Genomic DNA, 21,845 nt, shown 5'->3' with positions numbered 1-21,845 from the left:
GCCGACCCCGGCTGCCGCGGGTGGGTCCCGCCGCCGCGTGCTCGGTCGCCATGGAGACCGGGGGCGGGGCGGGGAGGCAGCGCCCGCAGCCACGCCGTCATGGCAACGGGGCCTCCGCCAACCGCCGCCGAGAGACCCGGCGGCGCGCGGAGACGGAGACGCGCTGCCATGGCGACGGAGAGGCGCCCCCCCCCCGCTCCCCGCCCGCCCCCGCCCGCTCTCGCGCCCCCGCCCCCCGCCGGCTCTCGCGCCCCCGCCCCGCGGCCGGGCGGGGAACCGTCACCCCGGAGCGGGCGCCAAGGAGGGCGCGCGGGCGCCAGGGGCCCGGACCCCTCGGAAGGGCGTCCCCCCGCCGGCGCCGGCACTGCCCCTCCGCCCGGCGCCCTCGCCCCGCGGCCTCTCTGCCCCGCGGGCCTGGGGCCGCAGAGAGTCCCGGCTCTGCTCTCGGGGCACGAGCGGCGACCCGCCCCGCGCACGGCAGCGCCGGCCGCGCAGACCAGGGCAGGTGCGCGCAGCTGTCAGCGCCCGCGCCCCCTCCCCGCGCCCCCCGCGCCCCCCGGGCCGCCCCCGGCGCCCGCTTCTCAGCCTCTCGGCCGCCACCAGCCCCTGCGCTCCCCGCACACCCCGCACGCAGACACCCCAACGCGGCCGTCTCCTCGGGCAGCCCCGCGCCCGGCCCGCGCCCCGCCCCCCCCACCCCCAGCGGCCGCGGCCGCAACGAGTCCTTCCCCAAAGGCGCCAGATCCTCGGTCGGGGCGCGGCGAGGGGGGATGGGGCTCGCAGGCTGCACCCCGCGCTCGGCCCGTCCCCCGCTGAGCGTCTACCGAGAGGGCCAGGCGTGGCCGGCGTGGACTTTAATTTGAGGCCAAGAGCCCGTCTCAGCAGCGCGGGGCACCCCGAGCGGCCGCGCCCCGCCTCCCCCCCAACCCCCCGCCAGGGGCTCCGTCCACACAGGCCGCCCTCGGGGTCCCGGGATTCCCGGGGCTCGGCCCCGCGCCGGCCCAGCGCTGCGCAGGAGAAGGCGCGCCCGCGGGAGACCCGTCTGCTCGGCTTGGGCCCCGCGACGAGGCGGCCGGGCGGAGGCCTTTCTGGCGTGTCAGCCTCGCTCGGAAGAATCCTGACGTGTGTGTGTGTGTGTGTGTGTGTGTGTGTGTGTGTGGGTGTGTGGGTGTGTGGGTGTGTGGGTGTGTGTGTGTGTGTGGGTGTGTGGGTGTGTGCGCGCGCGTGCCAACGGGCGCCGGAGGACGCGAGCCGACCCCGGCGCAACTGGGCGCGGGCAAAGGGCTCAGCCGCGCTGGCAGAGCCCCCAGGGAGAGGGAGGCTGCAGAGCCCACCGGGCGGCTTCAGGGGAGCCCAAGTGGGGGCTGTTGGCCAGGGGAGTCCGAGGCGGACTAAAATAGAGGGAACGGTCCCGGGACCCAACTCCAGCCTGAGGGTGGGGGAGCTTCCCCAGGGCAAGAGCAGGTAGCGCCCAGCAGCCAGGTGTCTGCAGCTCAGCTCACACTCTCCCCCGAGAGGGTATCCGATTCCACAGGACAAGGGCTCACTCTCCTAAGAGCCCCCCCTCTTCAGGTGCCAGCCACATGCACACGCTGTTAGCTGTGCTTCTGGCTGGCCAGAGATTAGAGGTTCCCGCAATCTCCTCTCCCAGTAAAATTGCTAGAGCGGATCAAAGAAATCAGGAAACCTGTCTACTCACTAGATCAGTGCTGGCGAAGGGCATTCAGGGATATGAGTTAAGCCAATTGAGAGACACACAGGGTGAGGTTCTGATCTAAGAAGCTGGGGTCCAGTACAAGAGTGCTGGCCCCCCCAACCAGGAAGCCCACCTGGAAGACCCCCCCAACCCCAGTTGGGAGCTCACCAAACCCTGCTCTTTTGAGTTTTTATGGAGACTTCATTACTGACGCTGAGTGATTAAATCATGGGCCATTGGTGCTCGAGCTCAAGCTCCAACTCCCCACAACAAACAGGGTGCTGGAAGGAGGGTTCTACCTCGGGAGAACTGTGGGAGCAGGGAGCAGGAGTCCACAACAGAATGCTGGAGAATAAATAGCTACTTGCAAATATAGATGCTATACTCTCTGCAACGGAGCCAGAGAGTGATGTACCCCAAATACTTCAACAGGAGAGCCGGAGGCCAGAGTCCTGGTGACTGTCAGTGTGGGCGCAGTGTAAGGTGGGAATAGTCAGCTCGAGCTGTGGCTCCTGGATTTGAATAGCTGGAACTGACCCAGGAGTGGGGGGACTAGACTGGCTCATCTACATGTCCACAGAGAAGAGACTATTGTTTACAGCTCGTGGCTATGTTGTGCAAAACACCTGCCTCACCTCCACGCAGAGCCAAACTCTCCACGTTATACTGCCTTCAACGAGGGTTACAGGAACAGGTGCCCTAGGGCAGTTCTGAACTTGAAAGGCATAGGGAATAAGCCATGACCTTTGACTCTATCCTAACCATAGATCCCTCTCAGAGTTAGACTTTGACTGGTCACAGATCCCACCTACCAGACCTGAACAGAAGCTGAGAGCTAGAAGTTAGTCTAATATGATTCCAAACATTTTAAATAAGTAATTGGCCTGGGGAGGGGTCACTGGAGATCACCTCCCACCCAACTCAGGTACTCAGAGCATCTCAGGCGGCTTGGACCACTGGCGTTGCTCGCAGCATCCTCGCAGTTCTGGCTGCACTGGCTTCTGTCTCCTAACTCCTGGTCACGGAGCACTTGGGTCCTGCAAATAGTGGCAGAGGGTTGGTCTGTGAAGCATCAGACACCCAAGAATCCCAGGTAAATAACCTAGGGTTACATTCTGACATCTGTAAATATCAGGCCAATTCACCAAGACAAAAAAAGAAAGCTCCTTGTCTCCCACCCATAAAAACCAAGAGACAGAGGAACATACTACAAATGATAGAACAAAAAAAAAAAAAAAAGACAGGAGAAGTCCAAACCAGCAGAAGGGTATAACCTGTCTGACAAGGAACTTGAGGAACTTAAAGTAGCAGCTATGACCGCACTTCCTGGAAAAAGGTTTTAAGACAATGGGAGTGAAACCTAAACATAAAGGAAGGTGACAAAAATAAAAGACAAACTATAAAAATACCAAAAAAAAAAATAACAAAATTATAGTAAATACATGTTTCAATACACTAATGTAAATGACTTAAATTCACCATCCAAGAGCTGCAGGGTGGCTGAATGGATCAGAAAGCAAAATCCAACCTTCTGGTGGCTACAGAAACTCACCTCTACTACTAAAGACAGGCACAGGCTGAAAGGTAAAAGCTGGAAAACAATCCTACAAACAAATGGTAATCAAAAAAAGTCAAGAAGAACTATGTATCAGATAAGCTAGCGTTCAGGTTTAAAAATGCAGTAAGAGACAGGAGAAAACACTGCATAATGATTAAGAGCCCAATACAGGAAGATATAACACTTTTAATGATTAACATACCAAATGATAGAGCAACAAAATACATAAAGTAATTACTAACAGAATTAAAGTGTGATGTCCACAACTGCAGAGTTGGAGATTTTAATGCCCCACATACAACCATGGACCCCTCAACAAGACAGAGGATAAATAAGGAAACAACAGTCTTAAATGAGTAACTAGATCACATAAGCTTAATAGACATATTCAAAACATTTTGCCTGAAAACTGCAGCACATACACTTCTCTCGAGACCGCCAGGAACATTCTCAGTAACAGACCGTACGTTAGGTCACAAGTCAATTGTCAGATAAGAAGATTGAAATCACAGCAAACATTCTTTCTCATCATTATGCCATGCCACGCTAGAAATCAGCTTTTTTTTAAGCTGAAAAAACCTTAAGCACATGGCTTAAAGGGGAAACTAAAGCAGACTTTTATTTTAAAACCTATAGACCAATTAAAAAGAGAACACAACAATCAGATTTGATGGAATGCAGCAAAAGCGGTTTTAAGAGAGAAGTTAATTGTAGTACAAATCTATATTAAAAAGCAAGAAAAGTCCCAACTAAGCCATTTGAAGAAGATGAAATATTATTTTTGGGAACAAAACTGATGAATCTTGAGGTAGTTATGCTAAGTGAAATAAATCAGAAAATGACAGACAGACACCGGGTGGTTTCATCTATTTGTGGAATATTATAAATAACCAAAGAAAACAAACTGGTAAAAACACAGCAGAAATAATTCTTAGACTCTATGAAACCTATGCTGGCTAACAAAGGGGCAGGGGATGGGGACAGGGGACAGAAGGGAAAGCACATCGGTGGTAGAGGGTGAGTGAAGTACGTGCACATACACAGATGTGGGCCTGTACCCCCAAAATTACATCATTATGTAAATAACTGGTAATGTTAAGGGGAAAGGATGTTCTGCGCAAACTCCATACAGGCTCTGTGGATGCCACCCCCACACCATCAAGAAACTGGGAACTACAAATCCCAGGATCCCCAAAGGGAGGTTGCGAGGACCTGAGAGTGGAGGTAAGCAGCCATTTTCTCTGTTTGTAAATAAAACCAGCCATGTTAATGGGGTCCCACTCTCTTGGCTCATGCTCTGAGCCAGACAGCGCTTGGTTTCAGTGGGTCCCTTGGGATTCCAGGTTGGCAGACCAGGTAGGACACATTTAAGAATTTATCTTCCTCTTTTCTGCCTGAGTTGTTCATTTCCTTATTTCCCCTTCTCTTGTAAATAAACCTTTTGTTAACCTTTTTTGTGTGCCTGCAGTTTAAGTCCCCTTTATGTGCGCAGGTGAGGACCCACAGTCAGGCAACCTGGTTTATATCGGGGTTGCCCTGTAACAGTAATACTATTTGAGAAAAAATTAAGATTATGACTCAAGCAGCTTGGAAAAGAAGAACAATCTAATACAAAAGTTAGTAGAAAAAAGACATAATAAAAATTAGACCATAAGGACATGAACTAGAAATTAAAAAGACCATGCAAAAGATCAATGAAACTGGTTCTTTGAGAAAATAAAATCAGTAACCCTTCAGTTAGACTAACAAAGGAGAGAGAAAATATTAATACACGAAATTAGGAATGTGAGAAATTATGACAGCATAGAAATCATGAGATGACAACTATATGCTAACAAATTTGTTAATCTTAAAGAAATGGATATAATTTTAGAACAATATAGTTTATCAAGAATGAACCAGGGCCTCCCTGGTGGGGCAGCATTGTTAAAGACAATGCTCTCAAGCTCTCGCCAGCCACCTCAGCACAAGTTCGATCCCCAGCCAGGGAACTGACCACATGGCGCAGCAGACCTCTCCTGTCTCCCTTCTGCTCCCTTCAGCAGTGTATTTCAGTGGATCTGCCTGTTCTGCTTCCAACTCGTGTCTCTGGTGAAGCCTCTCACCCCTCACACCTCTGGCCTACACCCCAGTTCTTGTATGCAAAAATAAATCTTTTTAAAAAATGAACCAAAGGCCTCCTGGTGGCGCAGCGGGTTGAGCACCATGCTGCGAAGCTGTCCGCAGCCTCGACAGTGTGGGTTCGATCCTGGCTGGCCGGCAAGGGACCCACAGGGCGCAGCAGACCTCTCCTGTCGCGCCTGCTGCTCCCCTCAGCAGTGTATTTCTGTCATCTGTGTGTTCTGTTCCCCACTCTGTCTCTGGTGAATCCTCTCACCCTCCTGCACCTCTGGCCTGTACCCCAGCTCTTGTATAAAAATAAATAAATCTTAAAAAAAAAAAATGAACCAAAAGAAGGAGAAAAATTTGATAGATTGGTTCACAATTGAAACAATAGTCAAAACCTCCCAAAACAAAAGCCCAGGACACAATGACTTTACATGAGATTTTCTCAAAACTTTAAATAACTTATGCCCATTTAACTCAAATTAGTCCCCACAAAGAAGAAAATACTTCCTGACATATTCTATGACGCCAACATTACCTTCATACCAACATCAGACAGATAACATACAAACACGGAAAACTATAACACCTCTGATAAAAACTCTTAACAAGATGGGGCTAGAAGGAACCTACCTCAACACAATAAAGGCCATATATCTCACACCTATAGCCAATACTATACTGAATAGTGAAAAACTGAAAGCTTCCCCTTTAAGAGCAGGAACAAGGTGATGGTGCCCGCTGTCACCACTTCTGTTGACTCTACTAGTAGAGGTTTTAGCTAGAGCAGTCACATAACAATAAATAAATGGAATTTTTTTTAAGATTTATTTTATTTATGCATATAAGAGCTGGGGTGTAGGCCAGACATGTGAGGGGCTGAGAGGATTCACCAGAGACAGAGTAGGGAGCAGAACAGGCAGACTGACTGAAACACACTGCTGAGGGGAGCAGCAGAGAGACAGGAGAGGTCTGCTGTGCCCTGTGGGTCAGCTCCCTGGCCAGGGATCAAACTTGTGCTGTAGTGGCTGCAGATAGCTTTGTAGTGCTGAGACTTATACTTTCGCCACCAGGGAGGCCCAATAAATGGAATCTAAATTGAAAAAATAAGTGGAACTATCGTTATTTGCAGATTATATGATATTTATAGAAAACTCAAAGACTCCACCACAAAGTTACCTGGAACAATAAATGAATAAAGTAATGTGGCAAGTTGCAAAATTAATGCACAAAAATCCATTGCATTTTTATATACAAATAATGACTAGAAGGAAGAAATTAAAAAAAAACAATTCCATTTATGATCACATCAAAAAGAATTAAACATGTAGGGATTAATTTAACTAAAGGGGTAAAAGATTTATATAACAAAAACTACAAAGCACTAGTGAATGATGTAGAATAAACAATGGAAAGATATTCCATGTTCGTGGAAAGAATTCATATAGTCAAATGACTCTTTTCCCAAAAGCAATATATAGATTTAATGCAATCCCCATTAAAATTCTGATGCTAAATCGTAAGGAAAGGAAGAAAATGGCACTAATAGTTATATGGACCCAAAAAGGGCCATGAATAGCTAAAGCAATTCTGGGGGATGCGAGAAAGGGGGGAAGGGTAGACAAGAAAAACGAGTCATTGTGTTCCCCAACTTTAAACTATATTATAAAGCAAGTCATTAAAATAATACAGAACTGGAATAAAAACAAACAGATCAACGGAACAGAATCAAAAGTGCAGAAATTAATCCATGTTTAAATCAATACCTAATTTATAACAAAGGAGCTGGGACCGCACATGAACACGGCAGAGTCTGACAGATAGTGCTGGGAAAATGGGTGGTCACGTGTAAAATAAAGTTGAATCATCCTCTAACTCCACACACAAGATCAAGATAAATTCAAAATGGATGAAAGATCTAGATATAATAATCACAATAATAAAATACACAGAAGAAAGTATTGGTAAGCTATTTCATCATATCCATGACAGCAATGTCTTCAGGGACTTCACCCCTATGGAAAAGGGAAAAAAAGCAAAAAATAAACAATTGGGATTACCTTAAATTAAAAAGTCTTTACACAGCAAATTACATATATATATATGCAGATTAAAGACATCCTACTGAATGGGAGAAGCTATTTATACAACACAACTGACAAAGAGTTACTGTCCAAGGTATATAAAGAACTTATCCAATTTAACAACAAAAACAGCCCACTTAAAACTTGGGGAGCAGGGCCTCCCTGGTGGCACAGGGGTTAAAGACAGCGCTATCAAGCCATCCGCAGCTTCTGCAACACGAGTTTGATCCCCGGACGACCAGGGAGCTGCCCACATGGCACAGCAGACCTCTCTCCACTCCCCGCTGCTCCCCTCAGCAGTGTATTTCAGTAGATCCGCCTGTTGTGCTCCCCACTCTCTCTGGTGAATCCTCTCACCCCCGCACCTGTGGCCTATACCCCAGTTCTTGTATGCATAAATAAATAAATCTTAAAAAAAAAAAAAAAACTTGATGAGCAGGACTGAAAAGACAGTTTACCAAAGAGGATCTCCAGAAGGCAAACAGAAATATGAAAAGTGCTCATTGTCACTTTCAGTAAGGGAAATGATGGTCAAAACCACAACAAAGGCCTCCCTGGTGGCATAGGGGTTAAGCACATACTACTTAGCAGCCCGCAGCCTCTGCAGCACCAGTTCGATCCCCCGCTGGCCAGGGAGCTACCCACAGGGTGCTGCAGACCTCTCCTGTCCCGCCCACTGCTCCCCTCAGCAGTGTATTTCAGCTGGTCTGCCTGTTCTGCTCCCCACTCTGTCTCTGGTGAATCCTCTCCTCCCTCCCATCTCTGGCCTGTACCCCAGCTCTTGTATGCATAAATAAATAAATCTTTAAAAGAAAAAAAACACAAGGAGATAACATCTCACACCTAACAGAATGGTTTACATCAAAAGACCAACAGCAGCGCTGGAGAGGGTGTGGACGCAGGGGAGCCCTGACAGGCCGGTGGCAGGAGTGTAAATTAGCACAGGCACTGAGGAAAGCAGTCTGGGCCTACCTTCAGAAACAGAAACTGAAAATAACATACCCAGCAACTCCACTTTGGGGTATCTGTTCAAAAAATAAGAAATCATCAAGCTGAAAACCTGTGTGCTCCACAATTTTCCTTGCAGTGCAGCTGACACTAGGTGATTCCAAATGGGTGGGTTTGGACCAACCAAGTTCCCGCTGGGAGAGGAGCGAGTCTGAAAGACGAGGTCCGACGCTGTGCAATGCCACGTAGCCACAGGAAAGAGGAAGGATTATTATTTACAGCAAAATGGAAGGAACCCGAGTGCAGAAAAGCCTCTAGGAAGCTAGAGAGAAAAACTGATGGATTCCTATAGACAAGCGATACGGGAAAAGAGGATGCAGTGACAAAGCAAAATATTATAAACTAGCGGACATTGATAAGGACGTGAGGCTTCAGAAGTTAAGAGGGGGAGGGAGAGAGAAAGGGCCATAGGGTAGAGGGTAGTGAGGGAAAATTTAAATATTAGAAATCTAGGGCCTCCCCGGTGGTGCAACGGGTTGAGTGCCGCGCTTGAGGCTGTCCGCAGCCTCTGCAGGGCAGGTTGGATTCCCAGCCGGCCAGGGAGCTACCCACATGGCGCGCAGATCTCTCCTGTCTCCTCACTGCTCCCCTCAGCAGTGTCTTCGGTCTGTCTGCCTGATCTGCTCCCTGCTTGGTCTCTGGTGAATCCTCTCACCTGCACATCTGGCCTGTACCCTGGTTCTTGTAAAAAATATATATATATGAGAAATCTAGAGTGGTAATATATGAATATGCAAAGTAAAGAATGTGCAAATAAATGTTCACTTTTTGCATATAAAAGATGTCAAAAATCAAACTTTCATATTTTCCCTAACAACGTCAGGAGCAAAGTTCCAGTAAGTTGGGGAGCTTTAAGAATTTCGTGTGAACCCTCCGAGCCGCGCCATCACTCCTGCACTGCACAGCTAAGAGGTGCAGAGGGCAAGGCGGAGCTCAAGGTCACCGGCGGGGATCCAAACCCAAACGGGGGGCCGAGGGCTACTGCTGTCGAGCCCCGCGCTCCCAGGCCGGGGTGTCCGGGGGTTCCCCGGTTTCCTGGGAGTGACCCTGGCCTGCCGCGAGGAGCGCTGGGCTGACGAGAAGCGGTGACGCAAACCCTGCTCCCGTCCGGCTCCAGCAGGGCCGCTGGGGGCTGCCAGGGGTCGCTGAGCCCTCACATTGCAACCGGCCCGACGTCCTGTGCAAGTGACGCAGAGGCGCCCCCCATCTCTCAGCAATTTCGCTGCAGTGCAGCTCAGCACCGCCCGCGGCGGCGCGGGGAGAAGCACCTGGCCCGGCCTCCCGCGGGCGCGCCAACCCCCCTCCCAGGAGGACGGGCAGGAGCCTCGGCCGCCCGGGGGCAGGTGGGGCGCCCTCCGCGGACCTCGGGGCCCGGGACGACTTCGCCCCCCCAGCCGGGCCCGCGCCCGGAGTCCGCGCCCGGAGTCCGCCCGGAGTCCGCGCCCTGCCTCCACCCCGGGGCTGCGGTCACCCGGCGGGCCGCCTCTCGGGGAGCCTGTGGGGGAGCGAGGGCGTCACGAGGAAGCGTTCACAGGCGGACACGAGAAACCGCCTTCCCGAAACCCTGTCAGGGAGGCCACTCCCGTCGCCCACCGCGGGGGCCGCCCGTCAGCCCCGGGAGAGGCCGCCCCGTCAGCCCGGGAGAGGCCGCCCGTCAGCCCGGGGAGAGGCCGCCCGTCAGCCCGGGGACAGGCCGCGCGTCAGCCCGGGGAGAGGCCGCGCGTCACCCCGGGGAGAGGCCGCCCGTCAGCCCGGGGAGAGGCCGCGCGTCCCCGCGGGCAGATTTCCCATCATCCCCAGCAGCGCTTGCGCAGATGCAGCCCCGGGGGGCGCAGGACCTCGGGTGAGTGGGGGGCAAGGGCGGGGCCGCCCTGAGCTGTCTGAGGTGTAGCTGGGGAGACGCACCACTCCCCAAACTGGGCAGAGGGCAGCGCTGGCCGGGCCGCCGTCCTCTGCCGGGGGTGGCGAGGCCGCCGCGGGGCCGGCTCCTCGTGCCCTCTCCTTCCGCCCCGCCCGCGGGCGCCGCGCGGCCCTGAGCCCCTGGGCCCGGCCTGGGCCGGGGCCGCGGAGAGGGGCCTGAGGCCGAGGGGCCGCCGGGGTCAACGGGCGGACAGGCTGGTGGGGCGCGGCCTGTGGACGGCGCGGGCGGGAGCGCGGAAGCTGCGGCGCTGCGGGGCCAGCACGCGCCTGGACACCCGCGGGGGGCGTGGGCGTGGGTGGCCCGGCGCGACTTTCCTTCTCAGAACGGGGTTTCCGCGGCGTGGGGGGCGCGGTGAGCCCGGGCGGCGGGAGTCCTCACTGTTTGCTGCGCCCTGGCCTCCCTGCACCGGCTTGTGAGGCGGCCGGGCCCAGGCCCTGCAGCCGCGGGGAGAGCGTTGGCGGGTGTCAGCCGCGAGGGCCGCCATGACGCGGGGCCTGTCTGTCTGTCTGTCTGTAGGTCTCGGGAAGCGGTGACTCCAGTTTCAAGCCGTTTCACACGTTTCCTCCTGAAGAGAACCAGCCTGCAGCGATGCCTCAGCCAGGTAACCAGTGGTTGGCGGTGACCGGAGCCGCCTGCGCTGGGCTGAGACTCGTTAGCGCTGATGTACACCGAGTGGGAAGAGACTGAAGTTTCTAGAAACAGGCCTGTATTTTAGGGTCGAAGCAACTGTTCAGAGAGAGAGATTTTTATATTTCGATAGAGATTTTTAAGTATTGTTGTGCCCAGCGTCGACCAGGGCAGCCCCCAAGGACACAGACAACCGATGCAAGGGCACAAAGGAGTTTATTACAGGCTCGAGTCCGGGCCCTCCACACGCACCGATGCAACGGCAGAGGTTGAGAGCCCCAAACAGAGGAAGCAGGGTTCTTATATAGGGTCACAAGCAGGCGCGAATTTTGAAAGAAGCTGGCAGTTACTCATTGGCTACTACAAAGGCATTTTGGTGCACACGGTTATAGTTTCAAACTGATTGGACGGTTAGAGATGCTGTCCCATTTATGGATAGGCCTGCCCTCGCTGGCAGCTGGGGTGGTCTGCTCCTTCGTCACCAAGTGGAGTGAGGGTTGTGACCGTTGAAACTATCTCCGGAATGCGGCTGGACAAGGACTAACATATCAAGGTGGAGGATATACAAAATGGCGAAACCTCGCCTAAGCTTGGTTCCACAAGTATAAGGTTTTTAAGTGTAAGATATTTAAATTATGGACATAGTTAAGGGAGTGAGGTTACACAGCATGAAAATGACAGCCAAGGAGGAGGAAATAACCACACCCACCCACCCGAGTTAGGCGGTTAGGGAAGGATATTGAGAATGTTGTCATCAAGGTCACCAAGAGAGGGAAGTAGGATTGTTGAGTGAGGCACAGACAGGGCAGTGCCGTGGGCCAGGGTGGGGAACTTGGGGGGGCACTCCAGGAGCACAACTGGCTCACCCTTCCCTCTCCCCCACAGAACTGGGCACCAGCCAGAGGAAGTGCTCAGGCAGCACACGCTCATCTCTGCAAATTTTCAAGATCATTTATGCAACATCTGGAAAAGAAAAGTCTCATCAATTTTTTGATTCTTTTCCTTCCTTCTGGTTTATGATTTTTCTTAGAAATTCATCAATCAGATTCCCTTTTCAGGGGCTTTCTTCGCACACCCAGTGAGTGGGTGGCTACCTTTGAACGTGTAGGGTCCCCAGGCGGACAAAAGTAGGCATGAGGAAATGAGAAAAAGAAGATATGTCATTTTGGACAAATCTAACACTAATCCATGCAGTTAAATAAATGACCAGCAGCACGATCTCGTGGCTGCCTGCTAGCCTTCCATCCTCACGGGCCTGTCACCACCCTGCAGGCACCCAGGTAAGGTGGGGTCTGTTTCCGGCACTCCAGGGACCACCGTCCTGCAGTGGTGGGGGCACAGGCCGCACCTTCCAGGGCCTGGGGTTGCTCTCCGGGAGGCAGGGCAAGCTGGCTGCTCCTCCCTCTGTCTCCAGAGTAAGGTCCCTGCCAGCGAGGATCAGATAAGATCATGAGGATGAGGAGGCTCCGGAGATGCCAGAGGCTGCAGAGATGTCCTGTGTGTATTTAGCTCAGTTCTTGACATGGTTAGAGATGCAACATTCGAAGCATACAGAGGAACACGTTCACAGAGGTCCGTGGCGCAGCACAGCAATGCAGTGAACCCTTGTGAACCCCCTCACCATACATAAGTGATGAGGACCCCTAGAGCGCCAGGAGTGTCTACCTGCAGCTCTGCAGGAGCCAGTTTGTAGACTCGGGGCTGGGGGGAGGGGGCAGGGTGGGGGGGCACTTTCACTCAGCAGCCCCCTCGTTGCCTCCTAGGGTGGTGGCCGGCCAGTCTCCAGCAGAGTGAGTGACGAGCCCCTCCTGCTGTAAGTCCCACCCCTCTTGCTGGGGGTACAGAGAGCCTTTGCTTGCTTCCCTGGGATTGCTGAGGAGGGCTTGTCCCCCAGGGCCTGTTGACCTTTGCTTATGCTTAGGCCATTTCCCTACAACACCCCCGCTCAGGTGGTTTGCTGCTCCGCCACCATCGCCACGTTTCCCTGGCTGGTGACCAGTCCTTCCACTCAGCGTCCCCCACGGCCCTTCCCAGCGCCTGCCTAGCTGCCCCAGCTCCCTGCTGTGCTTCTGTTGCCCCCACCCCCACTCTGGTGCCCTGAACTCCCAGCCAGCCCCCTCGTGGCCCCCAGAGCCTTGACCCGCCTCCCCCCCAAGTCTAGCCCAGAGCTGGGCACGATGGCCAAGACTCAGACAATAATTAGTGAGTGCCCGAAGCAAATTGAGAAACTACAGTAACATGTAAAGGACCGATAACCTGCTCCCCAGCCCCTACTGCAGCGTTTGTGTCTCCCCGGGCTTTGTAGACGTGGCTTTGCACTTGACGGGCGTGGTTTCGCTGGCCACTGCCCACTCACCAGGGACGGTGTGGGCCCAAGTGCTCGGGTACATGAGGGGGTGCCCCTGAGGAGCAGAGGAGACGCCCTACCTACTAAGTGCTGATGGGATTTGGCGGGGCTGCCCCTCAGGGCTGGGGGAACACTGGGCGGGGCTGGTCCTCGTGATCGGTCCCCTCCTGGCAGCCGCGTCCTCCTGGGGGGCTGCTTCGCTTGCCGCTGGGAGGGTCCATGGGAACTGGGAGAATGTTTGGTAGTAAAACCCTTTTTAATTTATGCCAAGTAGTCACCCCTTGACGGGCTTCATGATGAGGGCAGGGGCCCAGGGCCCAGGCCAAACTCCAGTGGGAGGCTGTCCGTCCCTGGGGACCTGTCTGTCGGAGCACGGGGCCCAGGCCTGGCCGCGCCACCATGCTTTTGCCCCACAGAGACAAAGTGGCGCTTCTCCGCATCTAGTCAGCCGGTTCTGGCCTCCCTGACCGGCCCTCTCCACTCCTCTTGTTCTTTCCCAGCATGAGGGGTTTTCTCACGCTCTGGAGTCCGGGATCCTCAGTATCCCTTCGGGGGACTCTTGCACCCGGCGGCACCTGCAGGCAAGGCCTCCTACCCCACCCGAGCATCTGCTCCCACACCTCTGGGTTTCCCCGGAGAAGCCGACAGCACGCCTGCTGGATCCCTGTCTTGTCCCTGCAGCCAGCCCGGGCACAGCCCCGGTCGCCTGCCAGTCCTCGGGCAGTGCTTGCGGGTGTGACCAAGCCTTCCAGCAGGGGTCAGCGTTGCCTCTCTCTGAGGGCCAGGGAAGGCCTGACTCGGTGTAAATGGGGGAGGAGAACCGGCCCTGCGAGGTGCCCGTCCCCCAGCGTGTCCTCTGGCGGCGCCCACCTGGACTGATCAGGCCACACCGCCGTGGGACCCACGCCGGGCCTTCCCACTTGTGGCCACCCCCTTCCCCTCACGCTCAGCAGCTGACCTTACCTTCTGCGAGGAAGCGGGACTAGTAACTGCCAGGCCCCGCTCCCACCCTGGCCAGGCGAGGCCCCAGGAGGGCTGTGGTGGGGCTGGGTCCCCACCTGGGCATTCCCCTTACCTTTGGAGTGCAGGGCCCTGCCCTGGGGCACTTGCCCCGCAGGGTGGGGGGAGCAGGTGCCACGGCCCAGGTGAAGTGCACCTTCAGCCCGCATCTGGCTTCTGCCCGGTTGGGGTAAGGCAGGCGTCTTCATAACACAGCGCGGGCTGCAGACAGTAGCTCCTCTGGGGATAAAGATGAACCCGCCTCGCGCCCCCCCCCCCCAGCAGGTCCCAGCCATTCACAAATGGATGTGCCAAGCTCAAGTGCTGGCAGTGACCAAGGCCATCACGGTCCCCAAGCTCCCTGCCTAGGGGTGCAGTTGTCCCACCCTGCCTCGGCGCCGAGTCCTCTCCTGCCTCTGCCTGAGCAGGAGCCCCCCCCCCACCTTGCGTCCCACCGCTCCCAGGGTCTTGCGCCCCTCTATCAGTCCCTGACTCTGAAGTCCCCGCTGTGGGCACATGTTAGTCCACGGTGGCACGCGCTTCTGAGCGGTAGCCACCCTCCCTCTGCCGAGGTTCTCTGCCCCCTGGCACTCTGGACACAGTGCCTTGTGGGAGTTCCTGCTCCCTCTGCTGTGCCGACACTTCTGATGCAACTGGCCATTGACCTGTTATGGGGCAGGGGGCAAGGCACCCCAGCATCCCCAAATCTGCCTGTTCTAAATAGGTCCTGCCACCCGACGCATCAAGACAAAACATACTCCAGTGCATGAGACCTTCCGTGGTGAGGACCTGTAACACTCCGCGCGCAATGGGGAAAAGAGAAGAAAAGGACAGAGTTTCCAAACCAAGCACCCAAAGCCGGCCCTCCCCTCGTGGGTGAACCAGCCAGGAGCAGGGCCACGGAGGCCCCAGAGCAGGGCCACGGTCTAAGGCCCTCCTCCTTCCCCTAGGGACTACTCCGGTGCAATCCAGGGGCCGCTACTTTATTTCATTGTTATTTACTTGCAAACATGCTGGGAAGGCGAGCCTGGGAGCTGCACACTCCCCCATCTTGCTAGGCCTCTCCCCCATCGTGCTAGGCCACCTTCTCGTGCAGTTCACCACGTAATGATCTCCCCAAAGTTCATGTCCTTCCCGGAACCTCAGAAGGTGACCTTATTTGGAAATAGGTTCACTGCACTGGCATTAGTTACAGTGAAGTGCCAATGGAGCCGGGGGACCCCCTTGTAAGAGATGGGGCACAGACACGCAGCGGGGCGAACACACAACCAGGGGGATGTGAAGCCTGAGGCCGCAGGGAGACCCACACGCTGAGAAACACCGAGGCCTGCCAGCGACACCAGAAGCCGGAGAGAGGCACAGAATTTTCCCTGGGGCCTTCAGAGGGAGCCCGGCCTGACCACAGCTGGACCTCAGCCTCTGGCCTCAAGAACTGGGAGACCATAAATGGCCACTGCCTGAAGCCCTTCAGTTTGCCACCCCTTGTTCTGGCCGCCCCAGGAAATGAGCACAAGTGCACCTCAGTTTCCCTGTTGAGCGACTTTCCCTGACTTCCGGGCTCAGGGCCTGGCCAGGGCTGGCCCCTGGCGCTGGACACACCCACTGCAGTGAGTGTCTCTCTCTGGCAGCCTGCTCTAGATAGGTTCTGCCACCCACCGCGTCGAGACCCAGCACAGGCCCTTCGCGGAAAGGACCTGAATACCCTCAACGCGCAGCACAGAAAAGGGGAGACTAGAGTGTCCAGATCAAGCCCCCGAAGTCACCCGTCCCCTCGTGGGCACAAGTCAGCCCCCCAGGATCGGCCCAGAACCAGGCCCCAGAGCCCGCCGGGGCCTACGCGCCTTCCCGGGACCCGCGGAAGAGGCAGAAGCCGCCGCGCTAGTCTGGGAGGAAAAGAGCCACGTCCAAGCGCAGGTCGAAGCTGCCGCCGTCCCGCCCCACGGGTCCCGCCGCGCCGTGTCACCCGGTCCAGGACCCGGGAGCCCGCGCAGCAGCTTCACGTGCCTCTGCGCCCCGCGCCTCCAGACCCCTCCTGCCCCTTCCTGCTTCCTGCTTCCCCGGGCTCCTCTCCGGCCTCTCCTTCCCCGCCCCCAGCGCCACTGTCCCTCGGGTGGGGCAGGGAACCTGGAACCTCCCCTTTTCCGGGGGACCCCGTTACACTTGAGCCTAGGGGCTCCCCAGAAGTGGCTGATTTAACAGTAGATAATGACCCTCAGAGGATGTGCCCCTCCCCCCAAAAGGACCACAACCTCAGAACAACTCCCTCCTGGGCGGAGGGCAGCTCCCCAGGCAGCCACAGGAGCTGCAGCAGCTCCTCAAACGGCCGCCCCTTCCAAAGGCCGCGCTTCCTGCCGCTGTCTGTGCAAGCGTCTTCTCCGCCTCCCCCTTTTTTTTTGTGACTGAGAACCCTGCCCTTTTGAACATAACTAAACATCTTGTCCTTGGCAAACTTGTCCTGTGCCTCTGCAAGGGGAACTCTGAAATTTTCTCAGAGGGAACCCAGGACCCCGCTCACTGGACCCCACATCTCATTGGAACCAAAGGGTCCACTTGAGGAGGGTAACTTGAGACAGCTGGGAGAGTGGACTGGGGAGTTTGGCATTGAGGGGGCTTCGGTGCCAGTTCAGAGAGCCCCGGGGGGAGAACCAGAGTCGGGCACCTGCTGGGCCGCGTCACCAGCAGTGGCGACATGGGAAGGGAGAAGAAACAGGCGAGACCCCGCCAGGAGGAGGAGTCCGCTGGGGGTGAGGGCCGGAGGGTTTCCGCTCTGCCCGCAAGCAGGCCCCGCAGCAGCCAGAGAAGAGTTGCAGTCGCTGCTCCAACTCCACAAACTGGTGAGGGTGAGGCTTCCCCAGGGGGCCTCGGCTGGTCCTGGAGAGGCGGAGGTGCCAGGCAGGGGGTGCCCTCCAGAGGCGCTCTGGGCATTCACACCCCGACTTCAGGCTCAGCACTGTTGTAGCCAAGGGCAGCTTGCTTCCTGGAATTTCTTTGGTAAAATGTATTTTCTGCCTCTCTCTCCGTTCCGGGGGTTTGTCTTCCGAGAACTGGTCACCTGGGCGGAGTCTGGATGCCTGTTGTGCACTGTGGGGCCTTCGTGGGTCCCCTGGGGTGGAAGTGGTCGAGTTTGGGCAAGGAGTGGCAGGGGTCTGGGAGAGGTACTCCTGGGGTGACATGGCAACGGTGATGGCCCCAGCGGGCAGACGCCCTGCAGGGGACCCGCGGGGCCTGGGCTCCTCCGCCGCACCCTGAGAGCCGGGCGCGTCCCGCGGGCAGGTGGCAAGGGTGTCTGCACAGCCCCTCTCCTGGGCCTTTTCTCGGCTTTGGACGCTCTGTCCTTGGGAAGAGGCCGGGGAGTGAACCGGGAGGCCTGCCGGGCGCCGTCGGCAGCTGTCGGGGCCGGGGTCCCTGCGCGCAGGGCCGGGGCGCCCCTGACAGCGGAGCCCCTGCGGGCCCAGGCCGCCGCCTCCGCCTCCGGCAGGTGCAGGCCTGCGGGCTGGGCGAGACAGTCCCGAGCGGGCGCCCGCAGGGGCGCCCATCCCGCCCCGTCCCGCCCCGTCCCGCCGGGCGGCCGCGGCTCCACGTGGGGCGCGCCCCGGGGCCGGGGGCGGGGCGGGCGGGGCGGAGCCGCCGGCCCCGGCGTCCCGCGGCCTCCGCCGAGTGGAAGGGCCGCGGGCCGGGCCTCCGCGCCGCCCCAGGAAGTGGCCGGCAGGAAGCGCCCGCGGCGGGACGGCCGCGCAGGTGAGTCGGGGCCGGAGCGGGGCGGGGGGCGCGGGGACCCTCCCCTGCGCCCGCGCGGGGGGGCGCGCGGCGAGCGGCACCTGCCACCACGCGCGGAGAGCCCGCCGCCCGGCCCGCGCCCGCCGCCTGCCTTTGTGCGCTGGGTCGGGCCGGGCGCGGGGCCGAGGGGCCGAGGAGCCGCCTCTCCGCGGGGGAGGCGCGGGGCCGGCGGGGCGCCCGGATCGGCGAGCCCGGCGCGGGGGTCGCGGCCGGTGCGGGCGGGGGCGCGGGCGCCGGGCCGGCGGGACCCGCAGCCGCCGGCCGAGCCCCGGAGCGGGGCGAGCTGGGCAGCGATGCGGCTCCCGGGCCGCGGGCACCGCCGGGCTCCAGAGCCCCGGCTTGACAGCGCCGGCCGGGCGTGGGCGTGCCCGCGAACCCACCTCGGGCCGCCGCGGCAGGAGCCGCGGGGAGCCGGGCCTGGGCCTTGGCTTGTTTGCGGGGCCGCGGGTTCCCGCAGCCTCCCGGCCCGCGCGGGCACAGCGACCTTCTGGATTTTTGGGGCTCCGCACCCGGAAAGACCCCCGTCCCGGCCGCCAGCCTCCGGGCTCTTTTGTCCCGTCTCCCACCCGCCCACCCCGGCGGCCTCCTGCGGGCCGGGTCAGCATTTGCATTTGAACAGAGGACCTGGAAAGCCCTCCCCCCTCCCCCAGGTTGGAATTTCTAGGGGGGTGCAGCCTGTCTTTTCCTGCAGTCTCCAGAGTTCCCCCGGGAAGGGCCACCTGCCTGGAACTTGAGGGCCTGAAGTTGTTAAAGGGGGTGGCGACTGCTCCCGGGGTGCTGCCTCTTGGCGGGAGTCGGGCACCGGCCTGTGGCATCCGTAGCCCCCCAGGAGGTGGTGGCTGCGCTTGCAGGTTCTGTTCCCTGCAGACCACCTCGAAGCTTCCAGGGGCACCTGCAGGACCCTTTTTGTATTGAAGTTGCAGGAAAGAGGGAGCGGCCACTGCAGCGCTTCGTTAAAGGCAAGCAGGCCTTTTGAAGCTCTGGGAAGGAAGTTGTGTCCTCCTGGTCTCAGAAAACCACAAAAGGAAAGAAAAAAGAAAAATGTGTGAGAGCTTTTGGGGGGAACGTGTATTTTCTCCCTCATCTGCCTCCAAGTACGGCCCACTTTAAACACGTTGTCTTCAAGGCACTTCCTCTAAGCAGGGCTGCTGTGCCGGCCCCCCAGCGCGCGGCCGGGAAGGACCCTCAGGCGGGGGCTCTGCCTCTGGAGTCTCCTCATTTCAGTCTCCAGGCTGCACCCCATGGAGGGCACCAGCCGCCAGCCCCCCAGGCCTGCCTGGTGGTTGCCTGGGTCCTCTCTTTCAGAAGAGCCCCTGGGAGCAGGGGTTCTACAGATTTGATGGGCACTCAGGCATGTCTGGGGCTGGCGATCGGACACGGGGCAGCTGACGCACCCTGCTGGGGTGCGTTCCAGAGCACCTGTAAGGAGGAGCTTTTTAATACGTGTTCTTCTGTGCACTTGGGTGGCCAAATGCCAGCCCTGGGTGTAGCCCACGTCACCTGCTGCCGTCCAGCCACCCTGGCTTTGGAGGGGAGGGGCCAACTGGAAACTGGACCAACCTGATCTGCCCCACCATGTCCTGCTGGCTGACCAGCCCAGAGCCGGGGCCACCCCCACCCAAGAGAAGAAGGGGCCACGGGCCCTCAGCAGCCTGCCCGCTGCTCTCCTGAGCACTTCGCGCCGCTGCCCCGGCTTTGGAGGAAGGGGCCCCATAAGTTGAGGGCTGTCCACCCTAGATGGAAAATCCCAGTCTTTGCACATCTTAACTGCACTCACTGTGAACACTTTTTTGCATTTGCTTCCACCATTTTACTGTGGGAGGGAGCCACGTCATTTTAGGAGGAAATAAGATTTTTTTCCCTGCCAAATGTTCCAGTGCCCTCTGGCTTTTTCCTTTTCTCCCTACCTCTCACGTGCGGTTTATTCAGCCCTAGGGTTTACTAGAATGGAGTTGAGGTTGATTTAGTGGATACCGAGCAGGCGCAGGCCTGCCGCCTAGCAAGCAGTGTCTGAACAGAAGCTTGGTTCTGACCGGCAGATCCGGGCCTTGAAAGAGTCAAACCATACCCCCGCAAAATTGTTTCTTGTGGTCTGTTTAGGCCCAAACAGGAGCCGCTCGCGCAGCGCAAGACTCTGGTAAATCTAGCGCTTGGCGCAGAATCACTCTGGCGCCCTGGTGAGCTTGTCTCCTGCACGCACACTCCGGGTGCCGGGATCTGCATCAGCCAGGGCCCACTGCCCCGCGCTCATGTCAGGGTCAGGGGTGCCAGCGGCTGCTGGTAGACCTCCAACTGCAGGACAGAGGGGGGCCAGGGGTTCCCGCAGGGCTGAGCTTGCTGCACCTGTAGGTGCTCTCTTTCCTGTTTTTTAGTTGGGGGGTGGGGAGGGAGCAGAATGCGTCAGTGAGGTAGCTGGGGTTACCCTGCCTTGTTTCAGTGAGGTGCTGGGTCAGCCCCCGGGCGCTGCTGAGGGTAGGGGTGACACCAAGTGGAATGAATCACTGAGGTCACATCCTGGTTAAGGCCCTGGTGGTGGTGCAGGAGCCAGGCTGGCCTGACTGGCAGGAGCAAAGGTGCGATTTTGGCTGGAGCAGAGGGCCTCCCTGCCCAGAGATGGGTTGGGGGCTCTGGAACAAAAGCTGGACTGGGGCCTGGAGTTCTGCAGTGTAAAGGGAAACACTGAAGGAGGTGCACTTCTGGAAGGCTCTGGACAGTCAGGAGCGCACGGGGTGATCATACTGCGAGGGCAGGCGAGTCGGGGCAGCGCTAGGTCTCCAGGTCAAAACTCCTGGTTCTGAGCTGTGGAGTCAGAACTTCCCGAGGAAGTTGAAGACATTTATTAAATGAACGTCAGCTTCTCTCAGTTGGTGTTAATGTCTACTCAAAAAATTGCCCCATCTGTGAGTGAGGATCAGAAGCTCCTGCCGTGTGTCCCGCGTGCCGTGGCGGCGATTCTGGGCCCGAGGGCCGCGGCGACCCAGCTGTGAGCGTGCCTTCAGGCCTGCCTGGCTGCGGGCCCTTGCTGGCTCTCAGGTCTCCACGGCCTTCCTCCCTGTTCTCTCTGACTTCACAAAGGGTCAATTTCTATGGCCTCCGAGGTGACCACCACAAACACAAAAGGAAGAGGCAGGCAGGAGGTGCTGCCCCACCGTTCCCGGGCTGGGGCGCGCTTAGACTCAACTGCAAAGCCGCAGTGAGGTGCCGGTGTCGCCAGCCTCCCCAGCTCCGTCACCGCGCTCGGCTCCCCAGCGGCCACGTGGAGGGAGGCAGGTGTCTGGGGCGGCCTGGGGTGCAGCCAGCACCCTGATGCGCGGGCTTCGCGGGAGCCTCACTGAGCGAGGGACTGGCCACCGGGCGCCTCCAGAGGGAGGTGGGCGCATGAAACACATGCAGCCCTTTTGAATGGACGCCCCCACCAGCAGCTCCAGGCCGCCCACCCGGGCTGTGGTGCTGCAGGGTCCGGCGGTGCCCTGGTTGGAACCCACTTCTCAGCTGCCCCTCCTCCTTGCAGAGAGCCAGTGTGCGTCGGGAGAAGAGGGCAGGCCCGCGCCAGCCGTGTTGGCTTCGGACGGAGAGACGTGGCGCCAGGAGGGCAGCCTCTGAAGCGCCTAGCCCTGTGGCCGAGCTCGGGGTCCGGGAGACATAAATGGCTCGCCTCCCCCCCGGCATCCACTTCGTCATCTCCTTCTCCCGCGATCAGTGGTGAGTGAGTCCTGGGGCCG

General features: G+C 57.7%; 1 protein-coding gene and 1 long non-coding RNA gene across 9 annotated transcripts in view; one reads left to right on the top strand and one right to left on the bottom strand.

The window, feature by feature from the left end:
- Nucleotides 1-6,704: 6,704 nt before the first annotated feature.
- LOC129146808 (uncharacterized) lies at nt 6,705-10,036 on the bottom strand. 2 transcript variants are annotated; one of them, XR_008554068.1, is made up of 4 exons: nt 9,924-10,036; nt 9,005-9,133; nt 8,505-8,623; nt 6,705-7,375 (listed from the first exon to the last, which is right to left on the bottom strand). It is a non-coding gene; the product is annotated as an uncharacterized LOC129146808 (long non-coding RNA). The 2 variants fall into 2 exon arrangements; XR_008554067.1 differs by lacking the exon at nt 9,924-10,036 and having other exon boundaries at nt 9,005-9,422.
- A 203-nt stretch (nt 10,037-10,239) lies between these two features.
- SLC37A1 (solute carrier family 37 member 1) overlaps nt 10,240-21,845 on the top strand; it is a 42,228-nt gene continuing 30,622 nt past the window's right edge. For 3 of the 7 annotated variants that reach the window (XM_054700256.1, XM_054700255.1, XM_054700252.1), the window contains exons 1-5: nt 10,240-10,295; nt 10,890-10,974; nt 11,886-12,280; nt 12,764-12,813; nt 21,635-21,825. In XM_054700256.1, the coding sequence (XP_054556231.1) occupies nt 21,770-21,825 (56 nt within the window). In that variant the 5' untranslated portion in view covers nt 10,240-10,295; nt 10,890-10,974; nt 11,886-12,280; nt 12,764-12,813; nt 21,635-21,769. Of the gene's footprint in view, nt 10,296-10,538; nt 10,571-10,695; nt 10,725-10,889; nt 10,975-11,885; nt 12,281-12,763; nt 12,814-17,198; nt 17,338-21,634; nt 21,826-21,845 lie in introns of those variants that run through there. The other 4 variants (XM_054700253.1, XM_054700254.1, XM_037524896.2 and 1 more) reach the window with 4 other exon arrangements.

This window comes from Talpa occidentalis, unplaced genomic scaffold (genome assembly GCF_014898055.3).
Source record: "Talpa occidentalis isolate TD23 unplaced genomic scaffold, MPIMG_talOcc4v2.1 talOcc4.4, whole genome shotgun sequence".
Classification (NCBI taxonomy): Eukaryota; Metazoa; Chordata; class Mammalia; order Eulipotyphla; family Talpidae; genus Talpa; species Talpa occidentalis.
The sequence above is the reverse complement of the archived record's forward strand: the minus strand, read 5'-3'. Positions and strand labels throughout refer to the sequence as shown.